The sequence below is a fragment of the Rhopilema esculentum genome, chromosome 5 (genome assembly GCF_057945365.1).
Source record: "Rhopilema esculentum isolate cy_ngs chromosome 5, ASM5794536v1, whole genome shotgun sequence".
Taxonomy (NCBI): Eukaryota; Metazoa; Cnidaria; class Scyphozoa; order Rhizostomeae; family Rhizostomatidae; genus Rhopilema; species Rhopilema esculentum.
In genome coordinates, this window is record NC_142819.1 from 11,481,711 (window position 1) to 11,500,128 (window position 18,418).

The 18,418-nt window shown below is 38.3% G+C and overlaps 1 protein-coding gene and 1 long non-coding RNA gene across 2 annotated transcripts in view; one reads left to right on the top strand and one right to left on the bottom strand.

The window, feature by feature from the left end:
- LOC135690096 (uncharacterized) overlaps window positions 1–3,325 on the top strand; it is a 29,066-nt gene extending 25,741 nt beyond the window's left edge. Inside the window, exon 4 of the long non-coding RNA XR_016145346.1 lies at window positions 3,003–3,325. This is a non-coding gene — a long non-coding RNA (uncharacterized LOC135690096). The remainder of the gene's footprint in view (window positions 1–3,002) is intronic.
- Window positions 3,185–14,039, bottom strand: LOC135690095 (hydroxymethylglutaryl-CoA lyase, mitochondrial). The gene is made up of 11 exons (XM_065207559.2): window positions 13,882–14,039; window positions 12,420–12,503; window positions 11,333–11,440; window positions 11,015–11,110; window positions 10,496–10,554; window positions 9,269–9,358; window positions 6,107–6,170; window positions 5,287–5,359; window positions 4,665–4,780; window positions 4,300–4,425; window positions 3,185–3,614 (listed from the first exon to the last, which is right to left on the bottom strand). The coding sequence occupies exons 1-11, from the start codon at window positions 13,954–13,956 to the stop codon at window positions 3,477–3,479; spliced, it is 1,029 nt and encodes a 342-aa protein (XP_065063631.1). The 5' UTR covers window positions 13,957–14,039; the 3' UTR covers window positions 3,185–3,476.
- Window positions 14,040–18,418: the final 4,379 nt, after the last annotated feature.

Sequence of the window (18,418 nt, forward strand, 5' to 3'; positions counted from 1 at the left end):
CAAGCATTTGCATGACAGAAGTTTCCCATTGTTGTAGAACGGACCGGGTTGTTACACGAACTCCCAAACATTTTGCAGTTGCGTGTTGTTATAGAATTATCTTTGTTGTTACATCCTCTTCCAAGCATTTGGATGTCAGAAGTTTCCCATTGTTGTAGAACGGTCCGGGTTGTTACACACACTCCCAAACATTTTGCAGTTGCGTGTTGTTATAAAATTATCTTTGTTGTTACATCCTCTTCCAAGCATTTGCATGACAGAAGTTTCCCATTGTTGTAGAACGGACCGGGTTGTTACACGAACTCCCAAACATTTTGCAGTTGCGTGTTCTTATAAAATTATCTTTGTTGTTACATCCTCTTCCAAGTATTTGCATGACAGAAGTTTCCCATTGTTGTAGAACGGACCGGGTTGTTACACGAACTCCCAAACATTTTGCAGTTGCCTATTTTTATATAATTATCTTTCTTGTTACATCAACAGACCGGGTTGTTACACGAACTCCCAAACATTTTGCAGTTGCGTGTTGTTATAAAATTATCTTTGTTGTTACATCCTCTTCCAAGCATTTGCATGACAGAAGTTTCCCATTGTTGTAGAACGGACCGGGTTGTTACACGAACTCCCAAACATTTTGCAGTTGCGTGTTGTTATAGAATTACCTTGGTTTTCACATCCTATTCCAAGCATTTGCATGACAGAAGTTTCCCATTGTTGTAGAACGGACCGGGTTCTTACACGAACTCCCAAACATTTTGCAGTTGCGTGTTGTTATAAAATTATCTTTGTTGTTACATCCTCTTCCAAGCATTTGCATTACAGAAGTTTTCCATTGTTGTAGAACGGACCGGGTTGTTACACGAACTCCCAAACATTTTGCAGTTGCGTGCTGTTATAGAATTATCTTGGTTGTTACATCCTCTTCCAAACATTTGCATGATAGAAGTTTCCCATTGTTGTAGAAAGGACCGGGTTGTTACACGAACTCCCAAACATTTGCATGACAGAAGTTTCCCATTGTTGTAGAACAGACCGGGTTGTTACACGAACTCCCAAACATTTTGCAGTTGCGTGTTGTTATAGAATCATCTTTGTTCTTACATCCTCTTCGAAGCATTTGGATGACAGAAGTTTCCCATTGTTGTAGAACGGTCCGGGTTGTTACACGAACTCCCAAACATTTTGCAGTTGCCTATTTTTATATAATTATCTTTCTTGTTACATCAACAGACCGGGTTGTTACACGAACTCCCAAACATTTTGCAGTTGGGTGTTGTTATAGAATTATCTTTGTTTTTACATCCTACTCCAAGCATTTGCATGACAGAAGTTTCCCATTGTTGTAGAACGGACCGGGTTGTTACACGAACTCCCAAACATTTTGCAGTTGCGTGTTCTTATAAAATTATCTTTGTTGTTACATCCTCTTCCAAGTATTTGCATGACAGAAGTTTCCCATTGTTGTAGAACGGACCGGGTTGTTACACGAACTCCCAAACATTTTGCAGTTGCCTATTTTTATATAATTATCTTTCTTGTTACATCAACAGACCGGGTTGTTACACGAACTCCCAAACATTTTGCAGTTGCGTGTTGTTATAAAATTATCTTTGTTGTTACATCCTCTTCCAAGCATTTGCATGACAGAAGTTTCCCATTGTTGTAGAACGGACCGGGTTGTTACACGAACTCCCAAACATTTTGCAGTTGCGTGTTGTTATAGAATTACCTTGGTTTTCACATCCTATTCCAAGCATTTGCATGACAGAAGTTTCCCATTGTTGTAGAACGGACCGGGTTCTTACACGAACTCCCAAACATTTTGCAGTTGCGTGTTGTTATAAAATTATCTTTGTTGTTACATCCTCTTCCAAGCATTTGCATTACAGAAGTTTTCCATTGTTGTAGAACGGACCGGGTTGTTACACGAACTCCCAAACATTTTGCAGTTGCGTGCTGTTATAGAATTATCTTGGTTGTTACATCCTCTTCCAAACATTTGCATGATAGAAGTTTCCCATTGTTGTAGAAAGGACCGGGTTGTTACACGAACTCCCAAACATTTGCATGACAGAAGTTTCCCATTGTTGTAGAACAGACCGGGTTGTTACACGAACTCCCAAACATTTTGCAGTTGCGTGTTGTTATAGAATCATCTTTGTTCTTACATCCTCTTCGAAGCATTTGGATGACAGAAGTTTCCCATTGTTGTAGAACGGTCCGGGTTGTTACACGAACTCCCAAACATTTTGCAGTTGCCTATTTTTATATAATTATCTTTCTTGTTACATCAACAGACCGGGTTGTTACACGAACTCCCAAACATTTTGCAGTTGGGTGTTGTTATAGAATTATCTTTGTTTTTACATCCTACTCCAAGCATTTGCATGACAGAAGTTTCCCATTGTTGTAGAACGGACCGGGTTCTTACACGAACTCCCAAACATTTTGCAGTTGCGTGTTGTTATAAAATTATCTTTGTTTTTACATCCTATTCCAAGCATTTGCATGACAGAAGTTTCCCATTGTTGTAGAACGGACCGGGTTCTTACACGAACTCCCAAACATTTTGCAGTTGCGTGTTGTTATAAAATTATCTTTGTTGTTACATCCTCTTCCAAGCATTTGCATGACAGAAGTTTCCCATTGTTGTAGAACGGACCGGGTTGTTACATGAACTCCCAAACATTTTGCAGTTGCGTGTTGTTATAGAATTATCTTGATTGTTACATGCATTCCAAAACATTTTGCAGCTGCGTGTTATTTTAGAATTTTCTTGTTTGTTACATGCTCTCACAAATATTGACACCATAGCATTTGTACGTTATTCTAGCAGAAACTGGGTTGTTTCATGTTTTTAAAACCCTGTGATGATGGCATTTGCACGTTATTTCAAAATATTATCTTCCAAACGAGGGCACTTCATGCTAACATTGGTAATAGATTATGTCAAACTTAACAACATGGAGACTGGCTAATATTTGCTATTTTCATATTTTTAGACGAAAGTATTTCACTGCTTAAAGAAAAAGAGGATAAATGGCATGATCTCGCGACTAGCATTGCTAAAATAAGATAAGCTAACATTAGCTGCGCGCTTTGGTTAAAGCCACGAATAAGAAAGACTTGGACTTGCAGAAATTGAAAAAAGGAAGAAAAGACAGAGTTTAGAAACATTGTGTAATTACTTTCTACACTTCTTTTGTATCTTGAAATTATTGTGATAATAGTAGTTTTTTTAAATAATTGCCTTAACAAAACTTAGAAACTCCCAATGTATCACCGAGCATAAATTGAGAATATTACAAAAGGAGCACGGTTTTCACACTTGACTGTATTTGCAGGATTGTTACTATAACACTAGGATTAATTTTACTTGTAATGCAATTGTGAAAGCAAGCAAACTTTTACAAAGGTGACAATAATTACGTCGTGACTGATTAAAAACTTTCACATTCAAACCAGTCTTTAAAGATTCATTTCATTTCGGCTTTGCCAGAACAAACGTCGCAAGATTTTTGCGATAATGCAATGGCAACTTTTGACTGCGGTCGTCTCTTCAAAAAATTTGAAATCCACAATCCAACTTTAACTATCTTTTTCAAACTCACTCCCTGAAAATAAAATAATGTATGAAAATACATCTAAGGTATAAAAATGTATGATTAAACCACATAAGCAAGGATTTCTGGCTAAAAGTTGTTGAATTGCGCTACAGAGACAACCAAATATATTTAAGCTTTTTTTCAAGCTTAGTATATGTGTAGTTTGAAACAATCTGAAGACACTTTGCTTAATTGAAAAACAAAGAAAACCCCCTACTTGGTGAATCTATAAATTGTGACAGCTGAATCTTTAAATTAATGTGTGGATGTTGAAATTATCTCCATTGCAAGGATTAGCTTTAATGCGATAGAGCATTTTTTATTAGTAAAACAAAGGAAATGCTAATCCCAAGGTTGATAAACTGCAAAAAAAACAAAGAAATGAATTATGTTCCAAGAAACTGACATACAATTCTCGAAAAATAGCAGTTACAATGACTGTTAATCTAATAGGTACACAGTACTGTCGATGGGTTGGCTAGGCAGGGCCCAACGCATCTTGTGCCAACGCATCTTGTGCCAACGCATCTTGTGCCAACGCATCTTGTGCCAACGCATCTTGTGCCAACGCATCTTGTGCCAACGCATCTTGTGTCAACGCATCTTGTGTCAACGCATCTTGTGCGAAGAAACACATTTAGCTGTCATTACATTACGGTTTTATTAATCACAAAAGATATAATTGCAAACACACCGTCTTGAGCCCCATGCCTTTTAACATGTAAACAACATCTTCAGTGGCTACATTTCCAGATGCACCTTTGGCATACGGACAGCCTCCAAGACCAGCAACTGATGCATCAACAGTCCGAATTCCTCGCTATTAGAAGAACAAGATGGACATGTAGCAAAGCTTACATACAGTACTAGACTTTAGCTTTCGAGCTAAGTCGATAATGCCAATTTTTGAATAATGCCAATCTAACGAAAACTTAAGACCAGTTACAATGTTTATCTGCCCTCGACTTTGCATCCAATAACGTATAATCTCAAAAATGGGTATGCAAAAGGTGTGTGTATACAGTTTTAAAGAAATGTATTTAGTATACAAAGACATACCTGAAGCGACGCAAGGATGTTGGCAAGTGCCTGCCCATAAGTGTCATGGCAGTGAATCGCTACTTGCGAAGCCGGTATTTCGCACAAAACAGCATCCAGCATCGCATTGATTGATCCTAGGTTAAAGAGATGCTAATCAGCTCTCATTCCAAGCTGCAATACAAAATAAACAGCAAGGCAACGAGGATAAACAATTTCGTTTTAGTAACTGCACATTAGTTTCGTCCTTGTCCGAATTAAAACCACGACGATATGATAACGCCATCTAGTCAACGGGCTTATAAATAGCATTCGAACAACTTACAGTTTCATCAATAAGAGCACAGAAAAGAGTAAAAAGATAAGGAAAAGATGAAAACCAGGGAACACAGTCTAAAGCTACTAATAAAGGGTACTAACATTGTGTTGACAGGATCTAAAACCTCTGATGCAGGCCATTTTTGAAAAGCGCATGAGCATTATCTGTTTATATCATATGGATCCGATCCCGTGTAAACGCAAATTGTTTTGGATCGGATCGCGTGTAAACGCCTGGAATCGGATCCACAAGTATCCGGATACTTTTGGATCCGATCTGGTCCAGGTCTCGTGTAAACAGGGTCTAAGTTGGAACAAGACGCACCTGGTGTCCCTACTCCGATTGTATCGCCAAGGGAAACTTCATAGCAACCAAGTTCAGCCATCGCTTTGGCAACCTGTTGTGCATTGCAGTGGTATTTATTAGACAAACATGAGTTAGAGAAACGTGTGACAAAATCGAATTAGAACTTTTTAAACAATAGAGCACTTGCGTCATGAGGCAAGGATTCCGTGGAGCAAATGTCAACGTGCATTCCAATCTCAAACGATCCGCGGATCGAAAGAAACTGATCAGAACAACACCATCTGATCCGATCCGCGGATCGTTTTCCAGAGTGGGTTTTCGGCTTAATGTGGGAGCCTTTAGCAAGAATATAGGGCTCGCTCGTTCAGATGGCAAGTACGGGGGTCAAATTCTTTCTAAAGCCGCGTTTTGAAAAAAATCTTGACTGAAACTGTTTCGCTGGCCCCTTGAAATCGGTGCACTTAAGTTTTAATTTTTTTTCTTAATTTTTTGTAGGGTTCCTAGTGTTAAATGTTGCCTTGTTTATATGAGGAAAATTGACTGGGGATTTTTATGAACTAGAAGTTAGAAGAAAGAAGGTTTCTCCATGATCTCAATGTTGCAAATCAATCTCTGTGATTAAGTGCAGCCGTCTAGAAATCAAATTCACAAGTAACATCCACCTGGGTTGTATGAGGAACGCGCGGGGCCTGCACCCCCGGGTCAGACATGGAGGCTTCTCAGAGTAACGCGGACGTCTGCAAGTTTTTGTATAAATATGGTGTACTGATGTATATAATGTACTGTGTTGAGACCCCTTCGTATTAAAATAAAGTGTTAAGCAATGTTAAAGGGCAACCTTGGCAACAGCTGCTGGCTCAATATTTCCTTCATAGGGGCAACCAGCTACGCAAGACACATAACTGCAAATAAAAAACAGAATTTTCACTTGCAGGATGAATCCCTAACGGGGCAAATTCAACAAATTACGGCCTAGTTTTGAAACTACTCGAAATTTTATTGTAAAATTTTTTGTGCTCATATCAGAATTTTCCGTCAAACTACGAGGCTGGATACAAGTATTCACATTGTTTGTCATGATGAAATAAATATTGAAAACTTTTAAAGGATTTGACCGCACAAATCGTTTGAGGTAAACGGTTAACTTTCAGTAGTCGCTAATCAGTAGCTGCTAGAGGTCATAATAAGGTCGCCTTCGCAGCAATTTTAGGTATGGGAATATAAGGTTTAGATGGTTATCGAGTATAATGATAATGAGTTTTTATTGTAATTTACTTAACTGCTGAATTCACTTTCTCGCTGAACAAAACAATTTTTTAAATTCAAGAAATTAATTTAGAAATTCATATTTGCTAAACAATTCATTGCTGTTTTAAAGGAGAACTGACACGCAAAAATAACTTTGGCTTATTCGATGCAAAATTTGTCGCTGATTTCAAATCTGGAAAAAGTTTTCTTCTTAGATTCGCCGTTTTTTCTGATATTTGCACTTTTATCTGTCAATTACGTCACAACTAGGACTCGGGAATTTCCCGAAGCGGAAACAAGATTATCGCCAGGAGTTGTTAAAATTCTCGGTTGACGTCACAAGTGACATGTTAACAATGCCGTTGTAAGGGCTTTCACCGCAACGGTGAAAGTAAAAATGAAGTTTCGTGTTTTATTGAAAATATTCCGCGGTGAAAAGACAAAAAATCGTCAGGCATTTCATTTATAAGTATAAAGAAGCTAGAAAATCCTAGCTACATGTCTGCTAGGACGCCAATATCCACATAAAATTTATTTTTATACCATGATATCTTCGAACCACATGCTTGGAAACATTGAAAGAACCTCTAAGCTTGTGAAAAAAGGAGTCGACTTTGTTTGTAAACTGATACCGTTTCTTCAAAGTTTTTATTTTTATAATTATAAATAAAATCGAAGCATGGGGGTAGTGGAGGGGGGGGGGGGGGGTGGTGTATGAAGCAATAGCCAAAAGACAAACGAAATCTAGTGGAGACAGCGGTAAAAGCGATCCTGCAACCTGCTTTGGGTGCAGAAATATGAATTCAAGAAAAATCTTGGTTGATGGGAGCTGCGAGTGTGACTAAATAATAATTTCACTGAACTTGATTATTGTATTTTAACAGAGGTTGATATACTAGGGAATAACCTAGTCTTGAAAAAGACCATTCCCTACCCAAGTCAAAATTGTTTGCAAAAGAAGATAATGCGCCAGTTGATATTCCACTGCTAGCAGCATTCTCTCCGACTAAGAAATCAAGTTCTTTGACTAAGAGCTAAAAGCCTATTTCGTAACTCCAGATTTTTCGACTGCCAGGTAACTTATCAGTTTCCGAAACCCTTCACGCTCGGTGGAAATGGCATATAATCCGCACAAGTTGACTTTTAACCCGCCTTTACTATTTAATATCACGATACAGTTAACGCGTTTGAAACATTGAAAAACAAAAATAGAATGCTACATTGATAATGAATAACTTGCAGTTCCGTTTAGGGCATCATAGGCATTTCAGCGAATTAGGCCATACAGACAAAGCAGTCTGAACAAAGACGCTTCAATCTGAAATGAATTCTAGTTTTACGATACCTGCTCTCATTTAGATTGTAGCAATATCATTGTTTTTAATAGAAATTCCATATCAGTTTGTACTCCCAGTCTGTTCTTTGTTCATAACATCGTCAATGTTGAGCCATGGGACGACTGTCTGCCCAAGCGGCAGCGCCGGTTGGTAGCAAAAACTCAGACGGCTGAAATTCTCCATTTGTTTCGAAATCAGTGTAATAAAACTCCGATTCAGAGTCCCAAACCATTGAAAAAGTCAATTATGTGTCAAAAATGCAAAATTAGCTCCTTTCACATGCACAAAATAAACATTTGTCCGCAGCATTTTCTTAAGGCGGGTTTACACGATCGTTTTTCCTTAAATTTTTTTTCGATATTGGACCGCGATGAACGACAACGATCGTGTAAAAGGCTAAATTGCTGAAAAAAGTTTGATGCTATCTGTCGTTTTTAATCCGCTTAATTGGCGATGATGATCCATCGTTGAAGATTTTATTTTGACTCCGGGTCAAAATAAAATCTCTACCATCATTTTTTTTCAAAGGGGCCGACAAATTCTGACGTCATGTCAGCCTCGGGGAGAGAATTTCGAGACTTTTTACTAAGTATTGGGGTGAAGAAAAGATTGGATTCATGCTATGAGAACTAAAATAGTCGGGGAAGGTAGTTAAAACGGGCAGGGGACTATTTCTAGATAAAAAGAGGTTCGGGTTTTACAAGTTTTCTTTGAGAATGGCTCTATAGAGAAACACGATACGTGCTGAGAACATGTCACTTGTGACGTCAAAGATGATCGCCCACTCGTGACGATTTTCGCCTCGAGTCTCAAGTTGTCGGAACACTTGTCGTTTCTCAACTTAAAACGCCTGAATTTCAAAAACGGTAACTATGATTTAAAAAATTTGTTCGATCCCGGAATTTGCTTTTCACAAACTACCGATTTAGCCAAACTTATCTTTGCGTGTCAGTTCTCCTTTAAATATTTTGTCATTTCAATACAAGTCTTGTAAATGAGGAATTAGGGTGTGGTATCGCTGGTTCCAGGAAGGCTGAGAATCATTGTCTCTAGATTTAACGTCTTTTGTCTCACAATACGCATTTTTTTTTTCTTTGCACTCGTTTTGCAGAAAATAATCAACAACGATGTTTTTGCTAAAACCCGAGTGTTGCTTGCTGCGTTTTGCTTAAAGCATTTTTCATAAAGTTTGTTATAACGTGTCTATCTGGGTATTCACTTTTCTGAGCTTTTATTTTCATATTTAAAATCCAATGATAGATAAACATGATACAGCCATTTCAAGGTACGATACAATTGCAAGAGCTTTGACGAGGAAGATTTCCAAAACTTTTAATTCATGTCTAAAAAATTACAGAAAAATAAAGTTGTTTTAAGATAATCTTGCAGTGAACAGAAAATTAAAAAAAAATTACCCACGTATCTTTATCCCATGTTCCTTTGCAGCTTCAGAAACCGGTTTGAATCTGTCCAAGCTTTCTTCTATTGAGCAGTTAATGTTTTTCCTGCGGTAAAAACACAACAAAAGCTATGCAATGAATTTAGCAATAAAACGAAATTAAGGGAAGGGAAGGAATGAGAGCAAGGAAAGAGAGGGTGACCTTGAGCAGTTTCAATATTGCATAGTCTAATTCCACTTTTTTTCTGACTCGACCTTAACAGGCCTTGACTTAAATGGTGCTCCAAAAAACAGGTTTGTAGGGAATTCGAGGTTCTCTATTTCACACCTCTAAATAATTTTTTTCGGGGGCATCCTTGATTATGAAATAAAAAAACATTAACACGCAAAAGACGTGCAGATTTTTTACATAAATATATAACTTTTTGCTTTAGCAAGTCCACTACACTGGAAGGAATCTTCAAGAGGCATGGCTTTGTGTGCAACGACAAGGAGGCCATTATTTGAAAACGAAAAGTAGTCTCCTTGTCAACCCATAACCAAAACGATAGCTCTCATTTCATACCATAGTCATTAGTGCCTCCGTGTACACAGAAAGTCAACAGGGGTGTAGTGCTATGATGGGACTCGCACACAAGAACAGGGGAGCTCTCACACAAAATGTTGCAAAAAACAATAGCAAAAGAAGACATCGACTCTTTTTGTCATTAACAAGGGGGATGAGCCCCTACACCACACCCCTGAGCTGAATACTGTGTTGTATTCATTTGAATACAGTATCGTGTAAATAGGGATACTTTTTAATCACAGATTTACCCTGTTTATGTAGAGGGAAGTTATAACACAAAAACTGTGTTTTCATTTAAAATTGTATTCGAGTAGAAGTGGTCATAAAACCAGTCAGACATAAAATGTCATCAAAAAAGACATTACTTTTATTTGAGGAGATGATTTAAGTTTAATAAATTTTCTTTTAAAAACAATACTGTTTTTTGTGGCAATGTCGATTCATGTTTTCAGGGGCTCTTTGAGTTTATTTGTTTAAGGTGGGTTTTAAGTGCCCAGGCTTGGCTAAAGCTAAATATGTAAACAAGCCACTTAAGGACACACACAAGAAACAAGCAGTACAAATTGTTTTACAAAGTAGTTTAAACAAAGTTTTCTTAGGAAATTTCCCCAATTGCAAAACTGATTTTTCAGACCCTTAAACATCCAGAACTATTCTTTTTCTGAAACAAGTTACCTTGAAAATGATTCAGAAGCAGCTCCAAAAATTGATATTTCTTTGACTCCAGTTGCGAGCTAAAATTTTTACATTAGATGCAATCTGTTTATTGTTCAATGCATTTCATCAATTGGGAAAAGAAACATAAAGATGAATAATATAAATCAAATATTTGTAACACAAAAAAACCTGTTTGAACTGCAATGAAAAAGACTAGCATCTGTTAGCTTGAAAGTTTCATTAAACAAAAGCCAAAGTAAAACATCATTGCTATTATAAATCCCCTTTCAGCTAAAATGAAATGAGACAAAATTTTAAGAAACTTCTACATGGCTTTGAAGCAGCAATCACAGAATCATTTCTATCTGTTGCTAATGGCTTGGGACTGAAATATCAAAGGAGTCTTGTCTTAGACAGTTCTGGAAAACTTGCTTTTTGTACACTGTATTCAGGTTTTTGATGCTTTATTTGTTGCTAAAAATAAAAGGACATGAAAGATTATGTTTATACAAGGGAAAAAAGAAGTGTTCTACTCACAGCAAGTTGAAAACCTTGCATATTGGGAACCAAGACTGGGTATGATATTCCATTTCTTCTGTCGATTTTTGTCATCACTTCCTTGCTGTCTGCTAGCTGATGCAAACAAGATAAAGCTCAAAGTTATTTTTCAACAAGATTACTTTAGAACATCTAAGATTCAAACTTTATGACCAACTATTTTACTTACATTCGGCAAGAAATCCAACTATTAGAACCTTTAAAAAAGAAAAAATTTCTCTAGCAAACTTATTTCAGAACATATTCTATAGCTAGTGCTAAAAATGGTTTTGCATTAAAAAAACGTTTCAACCATACCTGTGGCACCCATTTGGGTGATACAAAACTTGTGCTTTCAATGGTTTGCAAACCAGTATCTGACAGTCTGTTAATAAACTCAATTTTTGTCTCTGTGTTGATGATATCCTGAAATGAATATGATAACTCACAGTATTACAGGAAGAGCTTCAAGTAATTTTGCATTTACACATTAAAGTAAATTGTTGTGTTGACAACGATTGATATGATGACGAAGAGCACGTTTTTTATTTACTAGCTAAAATGAAACTATTAATAAGATAGAGCCAAGATTCATACATATTCACATCCCAGCATTCTTCAGAAACTCATTTTTCAAAGGAAATATCCTGAAAGGTTATTATGTTTGTCTCCGGAAAGAAATTATTTTTCCTGTGGCTAGTACTACAGTTAAGCCTTCATCCTCTGATGTCAGGTCCCATTAAAATGCCATCTGAGGCAAAACTTCTGGCACATAAGTCTCAACCATCTTGCTCTCTCAGAGCGAGGTGAAAAATTGTTCCCAGGTTAAAATGACTGGTCTCTTGAGACATACTGTATTCTCTCTAATTAGCACCAGGGGCCCACATTTAACTTTTAGCCCTTTTAGAAGGGATGCTCATTTGCAAGGGGCATTCATTAGAGAGGGCGCTCATTAAAAAATTAAAAAAACCATCAATAAAAGAAAAGCTTTGATTTACAAAGGCAAAATATTTTTAAGATGTCAATTTCTTAAGAGTCTAAACCCTTGTTAATTTGCATAAACACTGGAGTGGCATCTTAAATATCAAAATGGTCAAAACCTTTGAATGGATTTTTACCTGGTTCTGTCAGTATTCACAGATAATATTCCCAATGAAACAGCATAGGTTTTATCAAATATGTTTTAACTGATGACTATTGTGATGATTCGCTGGTCTTCATCTGTTTTCATAATAGTTGTGTTGCTAATTAGAGAGGGACAGTCATCCAAAGCTTTGCTGAAAAGGGGGCACTCTTTGGAGAGGGGCGATCATTAGAGAGTGGTTGCTCATAAGAGAGAATATGATGTGTTTGATAATGGTAACAAAACTTTCTGTTCATCATTAGTATATGGGTTAAAGAGCACCTTTTCATTCTGCAAGCCATCCCTGGGCCCAACTTCAACAATCTTTACACCATGACTGCTAGATGACGTTAGAAGTCTTTCAAACTATAAACAGAAAACCATTTTAGTTTTTAGTATAAAGTGGAATGTTGAATATAATTGAATACAACTATAACCAAATGAGTGACATTGTCAGATGCATGACTATTGAGCTTAAAACATATAGGTACATGCTATGAAAATATTTGCTTGCTAGTAAATGTAAGGAACATGAAACATAAAACACATTTTAAGGTTACAGTAAACGTTTTTTGGATGAAAACATCCATTCTTTGATTATTTTACATTCAAGTAGCCCGACTTTCAAGGCACACAATGATACCAAAATTGAAACGAACAGAAATCTTGAAAATGGAAAAAATGCCATGTAAACGAAGGTTTCCATAATTTCTTTATCAAAACTTTTAGTTGAGGTCTGAAAATCACTTGACCTGTTAAGCCGATTATCCTTGCTTTGCGGTTGTGGTCGCATGTCTCATTTACAATATCACATGGCACATCCATGCATCCCATGAATGGCCCCTGGGCCATTCATGGGCCCCTGGGCCATGTTTAAATAAGCCAATTTAAATAAACAGGGCTTTTTATTTAAACAGGCTTATTGATCATAAAACTTCTAGTGTCTTGATCCGGATTACACTGTGGTTTATGAGTGTACCTTGCAAGGGCAATCATCAAAATCCTGTTTTCTCCGGACTCACAAATCCTCTACATACAGGTATGAAAAAGCTATTTTGTACCCAAGGAACCAATCGAATGGCTCAAAAATTTGCACATGGCCAGGACAGATGTGGGGTAAGCAAAATCTGTCTCAAAATTTTTGTATTTACTCTGGTCTGCCTTTTATAGTCAAATACAGCCATGAGAGGGAAGAAAAACTGTTTGCCAATTTTTGACAGGGTACAGTTTCAAGGGGAGGAGGAATTTGAAAAATCTGAGACCGGCTTCTTAGGATCTGCACTTTCTACTGATATGAGTCAAGCAATAAATTTGCCTGGAAAGTATCATTTTACAAAATTATTTGGATATGGTTGGAATCGCCAAGTTTTTGTGCATCGAATGATGTATAGTTTAATCTGATTTCGTAAATGGTTTGGCTTTTAGGGAGATAAAACCAAATATCGTGTCAAAAACGTTTACCGTAACCTTAAGAAAACAGCTCCTCAGCTTTTGGCGCTAGCCCTGAAAATACATGTTTCGTTAGGGATTCTGCCTTTCTTGTCTTTCTATTCAATATTTAATTTGTTCCAAGATCTGCTGCTTTGCGCTACAGATATTTGAAAGAACAAGACACCAGCTAGGGGCTACATTGAGCTGACTGCTTTCTAGCAATACCAAGCCAATTTCATTTCGCGCATATAAAAAATAAGCGAATTCATTTAACGAAAAAGAAAATCCTACATTTTTAAAATATTTTTCTTACCAAAAAAGAGGACCGAAATCTGGTGCAAAACGTGCAGGAAGCCCTCTTCATTTCTCTGAATCCTAGCCTGCTCATTGTGGTCGTTGTGCTTTCCCCCTTCGCTCCGATGTTGTTGTCAGCATGATGAATGAACGCAGATGAACTGCTGCTGTTGTTGATGTTGTTGCTGTTGTTGTTGATGATTTGAGGGATTGGTGGAGGGGAGGAAGGGAGGGGAGGAAGGGAGGGGAGGAAGGGAGGGGAGGAAGGGAGGGGAGGAAGGGAGGGGAGGAAGGGAGGGGAGGAAGGGAGGGGAGGAAGGGAGGGGAGGAAGGGAGGGGAGGAAGGGAGGGGAGGAAGGGAGGGGAGGAAGGGAGGGGAGGAAGGGAGGGGAGGAAGGGAGGGGAGGAAGGGAGGGGAGGAAGGGAGGGGAGGAAGGGAGGGGAGGAAGGGAGGGGAGGAAGGGAGGGGAGGAAGGGAGGGGAGGAAGGGAGGGGAGGAAGGGAGGGGAGGAAGGGAGGGGAGGAAGGGAGGGGAGGAAGGGAGGGGAGGAAGGGAGGGGAGGAAGGGAGGGGAGGAAGGGAGGGGAGGAAGGGAGGGGAGGAAGGGAGGGGAGGAAGGGAGGGGAGGAAGGGAGGGGAGAAAGGGAGGGGGAGGCAGGTTTTGCAGATTTGATTGATTGGATTGATTGGATTGATTGGCAGAGGGGTTCTGCGTTGCACGAGATAGTAGAGGACATGGTCTATTTCATCATGGGGGCTTTTCATTTGTACCCAAAAAAATAAAGTATACTGGCTATAGCCACACCAAATATTACATCATACGTTTGATACAATAAACGCAGTCGTGTTATTCACATTTGTCGAAGTATCATTATTTCTAAGAACGTTCCAATGCTTCAAAGAAAGTAAAATGTATCTTTAATCTAAAAAATCAAGTTACAGCTGCTTTTTCCCAATGTTTGTTGCTGGTTTTTACCTGGTCCAAAATAGGTGCCTGGGCTACACTTTTTGGTAATTTGTACACGTAATTGTACATCTCTTTGTATAAAAACATTTGCGAACGTCCAATCTTGGGCAAAACTTTGTCAGACACGAGCGAATTTAATCCCTTTAGATATTTATCCCCTTTGCCGCTTTTCCACATTCACACGTTAGCAATTAACGACTACAAAGAATAAGTCCTTCATTTTTCTTATAAAAGATGAGTGCAATACATAAGGCTGGGTTTGAGCATGCACTTTATGTTGAAAAGAATTATTTTATTTTAGGCGTTTCGATTGGTATTGTATGCTACACTTGTAAGATAATGCACTATTTACAAAGCCACATTTTCTACAAATACAAATCAACAATTTATACTTACAACTCCACAAAGTGAGTCAGATCCACGCTTATTTTAGGGCCTGATACGTTCCCTCATCTGAGAGGTAATGCAATGCCACAGCTACTTGGGTTTCAACTGAAATCGGTGTGCGCATCTTGTTATTCGATAAATGGTTGAAGTTCAGAACACAGTTCTAAAAAGCTGCGCTTCGGAAGTTCTCCTCCCATTCTTCAGGCACGACTTCATTCTGCTGGAATTTGTCCTACTATGCACTGGTTCTCAGGTCTAGTTCTGCCAGATCGTTCCCAGAATCGGCGTGGTCTTCGATTTCTTCTCGAAACCTTCATTTGTTGATTTTGATTAAATCGGTATGTATGTTGATTTTTGATTAATAAGTATGTGATGAATTATCTCTTCGAAAAGATGGTGCTGCAGGGCCTCTTCTTCAGCAACCATTTAAACCTTAAAGAATACTTAGCTGCATCTGAGAAGAACAAAATGTCTTTACCAGGAGCACATTATTTTGAGATTTGGGAAAAATATATTGAGTTTTTGCGACATTCATGCTCTGCCTCCCCATGCTTTCATTGCGCTGAGTTTGACTGGGTTGGTCCTGTCAAAATTATAATGCAAATGGCTGCATTACTTGGATGTGCTCAAGACTCCAGTAGAGGTAGATGGGAAAGTTTGAGCAGTTGATTATTTTCAGCCCCGAAGACAGTGCAAGGACTTTTTACGTGGAGGTATCATCAGAGGTATCATTTGTATACGTGGAGGTATCATTTGTATCATCAGAGGAGGATATTGAGAGTTTTAGCAGGAGGTTTAATGTTGATAAGGTTCTGTTAAAGCAATTAATAGAATATTTGCAAATTCTGGAGATCAACAAACAAAAAAAGGCTGAGAAAAAGCAAATATACCTGACAGAACAGAAAAGTAGGACCTACAAGTGCTTTGACTGGATGACGCTTTTCAATGATGGATCTTTACACAAGTTAAAAGTGAATGAATTTGACAAGTATCTCTACTACCATAAATTTTGTAAATCTCTCAAGCTGAAGAAAAGGGAAAAAATTCTTTTCATTAAAGCCAGTGGCGGATTAAAGGGGGGCAACTAGGGGCAGTTGCCCCTCCCTCGACGAGTTGAAGCAAATGTGGCGCCCCTTTTTTGGAAATTGTGCGCCCCTTTCGAAGAATGAGAAACAGGTAAAAAAGTTTCTGAGACAAATAGGTTAATTTGCTTCAAGGATTACTTCAAAGTTATATTGTTTATTCCGAAAATGGATCTGAAATTGTTGGATACAGCGTACTCTCGTCTCCAATTTTTTAAAAATTTTCATCGTCCCTCCTCCCTCCAATACCAACTGCCCCTCCTTCAAGTTTGCTCTGGATCCGCCTCTGATTAAAGCACATATAGCTTCAACAACTTTACAAGTTGTAAATTGATTCCAAGCAGACCAGCATTGTTTGGAATCTGATGAACACTCTTTGATTGATTTTGATGATAGCGCAGGGGACCTTGTTTTGGAAAATAGTACAGTAGCATCAAGCTCTGATTGTTAAGATATGAAAGATTCTCCCAACAGCAGTGACAATGAGTTGGGTGAAGAAAGTGGATCGGTGAAGAAACAACACGGAGCGAAGGGGAAAGGATGGCAACTGACTACTGAACAAAGGAGTTCGTTAGTCTACTTTCTTGTTTCAATTTTTACTTTTTCCATCTTTATCTCGAGCTGTCCATGGGATTTGACACGTGTTGGAAAGTGGGGGGAGGGAGGGGTACCAGGGCTAAAACTAATACCCATAACAAATAAGGCTCTATTGTTTTGCAAAAAAGTGAGGGGGCTATAGCCCCCAGCCCCCTTTCGTCAGAAGCTATACTTTCTGGATCACTTATTGTCTTCCTACCATGTGTGCAAAGCATTCACTATCCAAGCATTTTTAGGTATACAGTCATTTACACCTAGAAGCTAGAAGCACGTTTGAAGTCGATATTTGTAGTAATAATCAATCATGATTTCTTGTTAATCCTATAATTTAAATTTGTGTTGCAGAAAAACCATTTTTTTAGATATGAGTGTGCAGTGCGAGGATGGCTCAGTTGTTAAAGGCGCTGGCTACAGACCCAAGGGTCCGTGGTTCGAGTCCCTGGCATGACCAAACTTTCACCCAGAGTGGGGAGAGTCGCCAGTAGCAATCACGAGGTGTGGTCACATCGAGAGGAAGGACCGAGACACTGCTCGATAAGCATAGCTTTCAGTGTCCTAAAAATTACCTTCGGATGCTAGGTAGCAACAAATACAAATACAAATACAGTGTACATAAAATGATAGTGAGGCTGGCAAGAGTCATCCTTTTGTATCAGCTTATTTTCGTGTGGCGCAACAAGTTACAAGCAGGGACCAATTTGATGGGAGAAAGGCCAAATGTCGTCAGTAAGAGCCAAGATGGGGTGTGAAACAACTTTCATAAATTTGTAGGGGTATTAAACATTTTATTTAAAATGTTAGAAGAGGATTCAATTTTTTAAGCATTATGCAAATACCCTCCGCCCCAGTACAGCACATACTTAATGACCACTCCCTTAAGCTCGCTCCGGTACATCGACACATATTTTGAGGGTCTCACTCAAAGGAACATTTGTGAAAAGACTTCTCATGTCAAAAGAACACATGAAAGATGATATCTATATATATTTCCTAGCGTAGAGTTTTCGATTTATGTTCTGATGTTTTAAACTCTGAAGAGTGTCAGACGAGAAGTTTTAGTTTAATTAAATGTTTGCTTTTTCCAAAGCCATTTTCAAGTTTTGTACCACCAAAATATTTCTATAATAAAATTTGTATTTATTATATCAATGATTAAAGATAAAGTTGATTCTAAATGTGAAGGGGAAAATTTTACTTCATTTTTTGCAAATTTCTTTGGCATTAATTTTATGTATTGACCAAATTCGAATATTTCATGGGAAATTATTCAGAAATCTGCCGGTTTTAAATAATCTTAGATTGGAATAGCTGTATATCCCCAAACGACGTGGATGCAACGAGTTCCCATTAAGTACACTGCCTTTTAGCACGGCCACTTAGATTCTGGGCCGGGGACCTAGATCCCACAGGCTCCATGGATTGAAGCCTTGAGAATGTGCAAGGAGAGTTTCATCGATCTCTCCGTATAGTATCAAAAGTTGTACGGCGCCGTGTAAACACGATCAATCCAGATCGTCAGTTAT

Coding starts and splice junctions, on each gene's coding strand:
- LOC135690095 (XM_065207559.2), bottom strand. CDS start 13,956: ATGAGCAGGCTAGGATTCAGAGAAATGAAGAGGGCTTCCTGCACGTTT. Junction 12,504..13,881: donor GATTTCGGTCCTCTTTTTTG/GTAAGAAAAATA, acceptor TTCTGTTTATAG/TTTGAAAGACTTCTAACGTC. Junction 3,615..4,299: donor AAGGCATGGGGCTCAAGACG/GTGTGTTTGCAA, acceptor TTTTATTTTCAG/GGAGTGAGTTTGAAAAAGAT.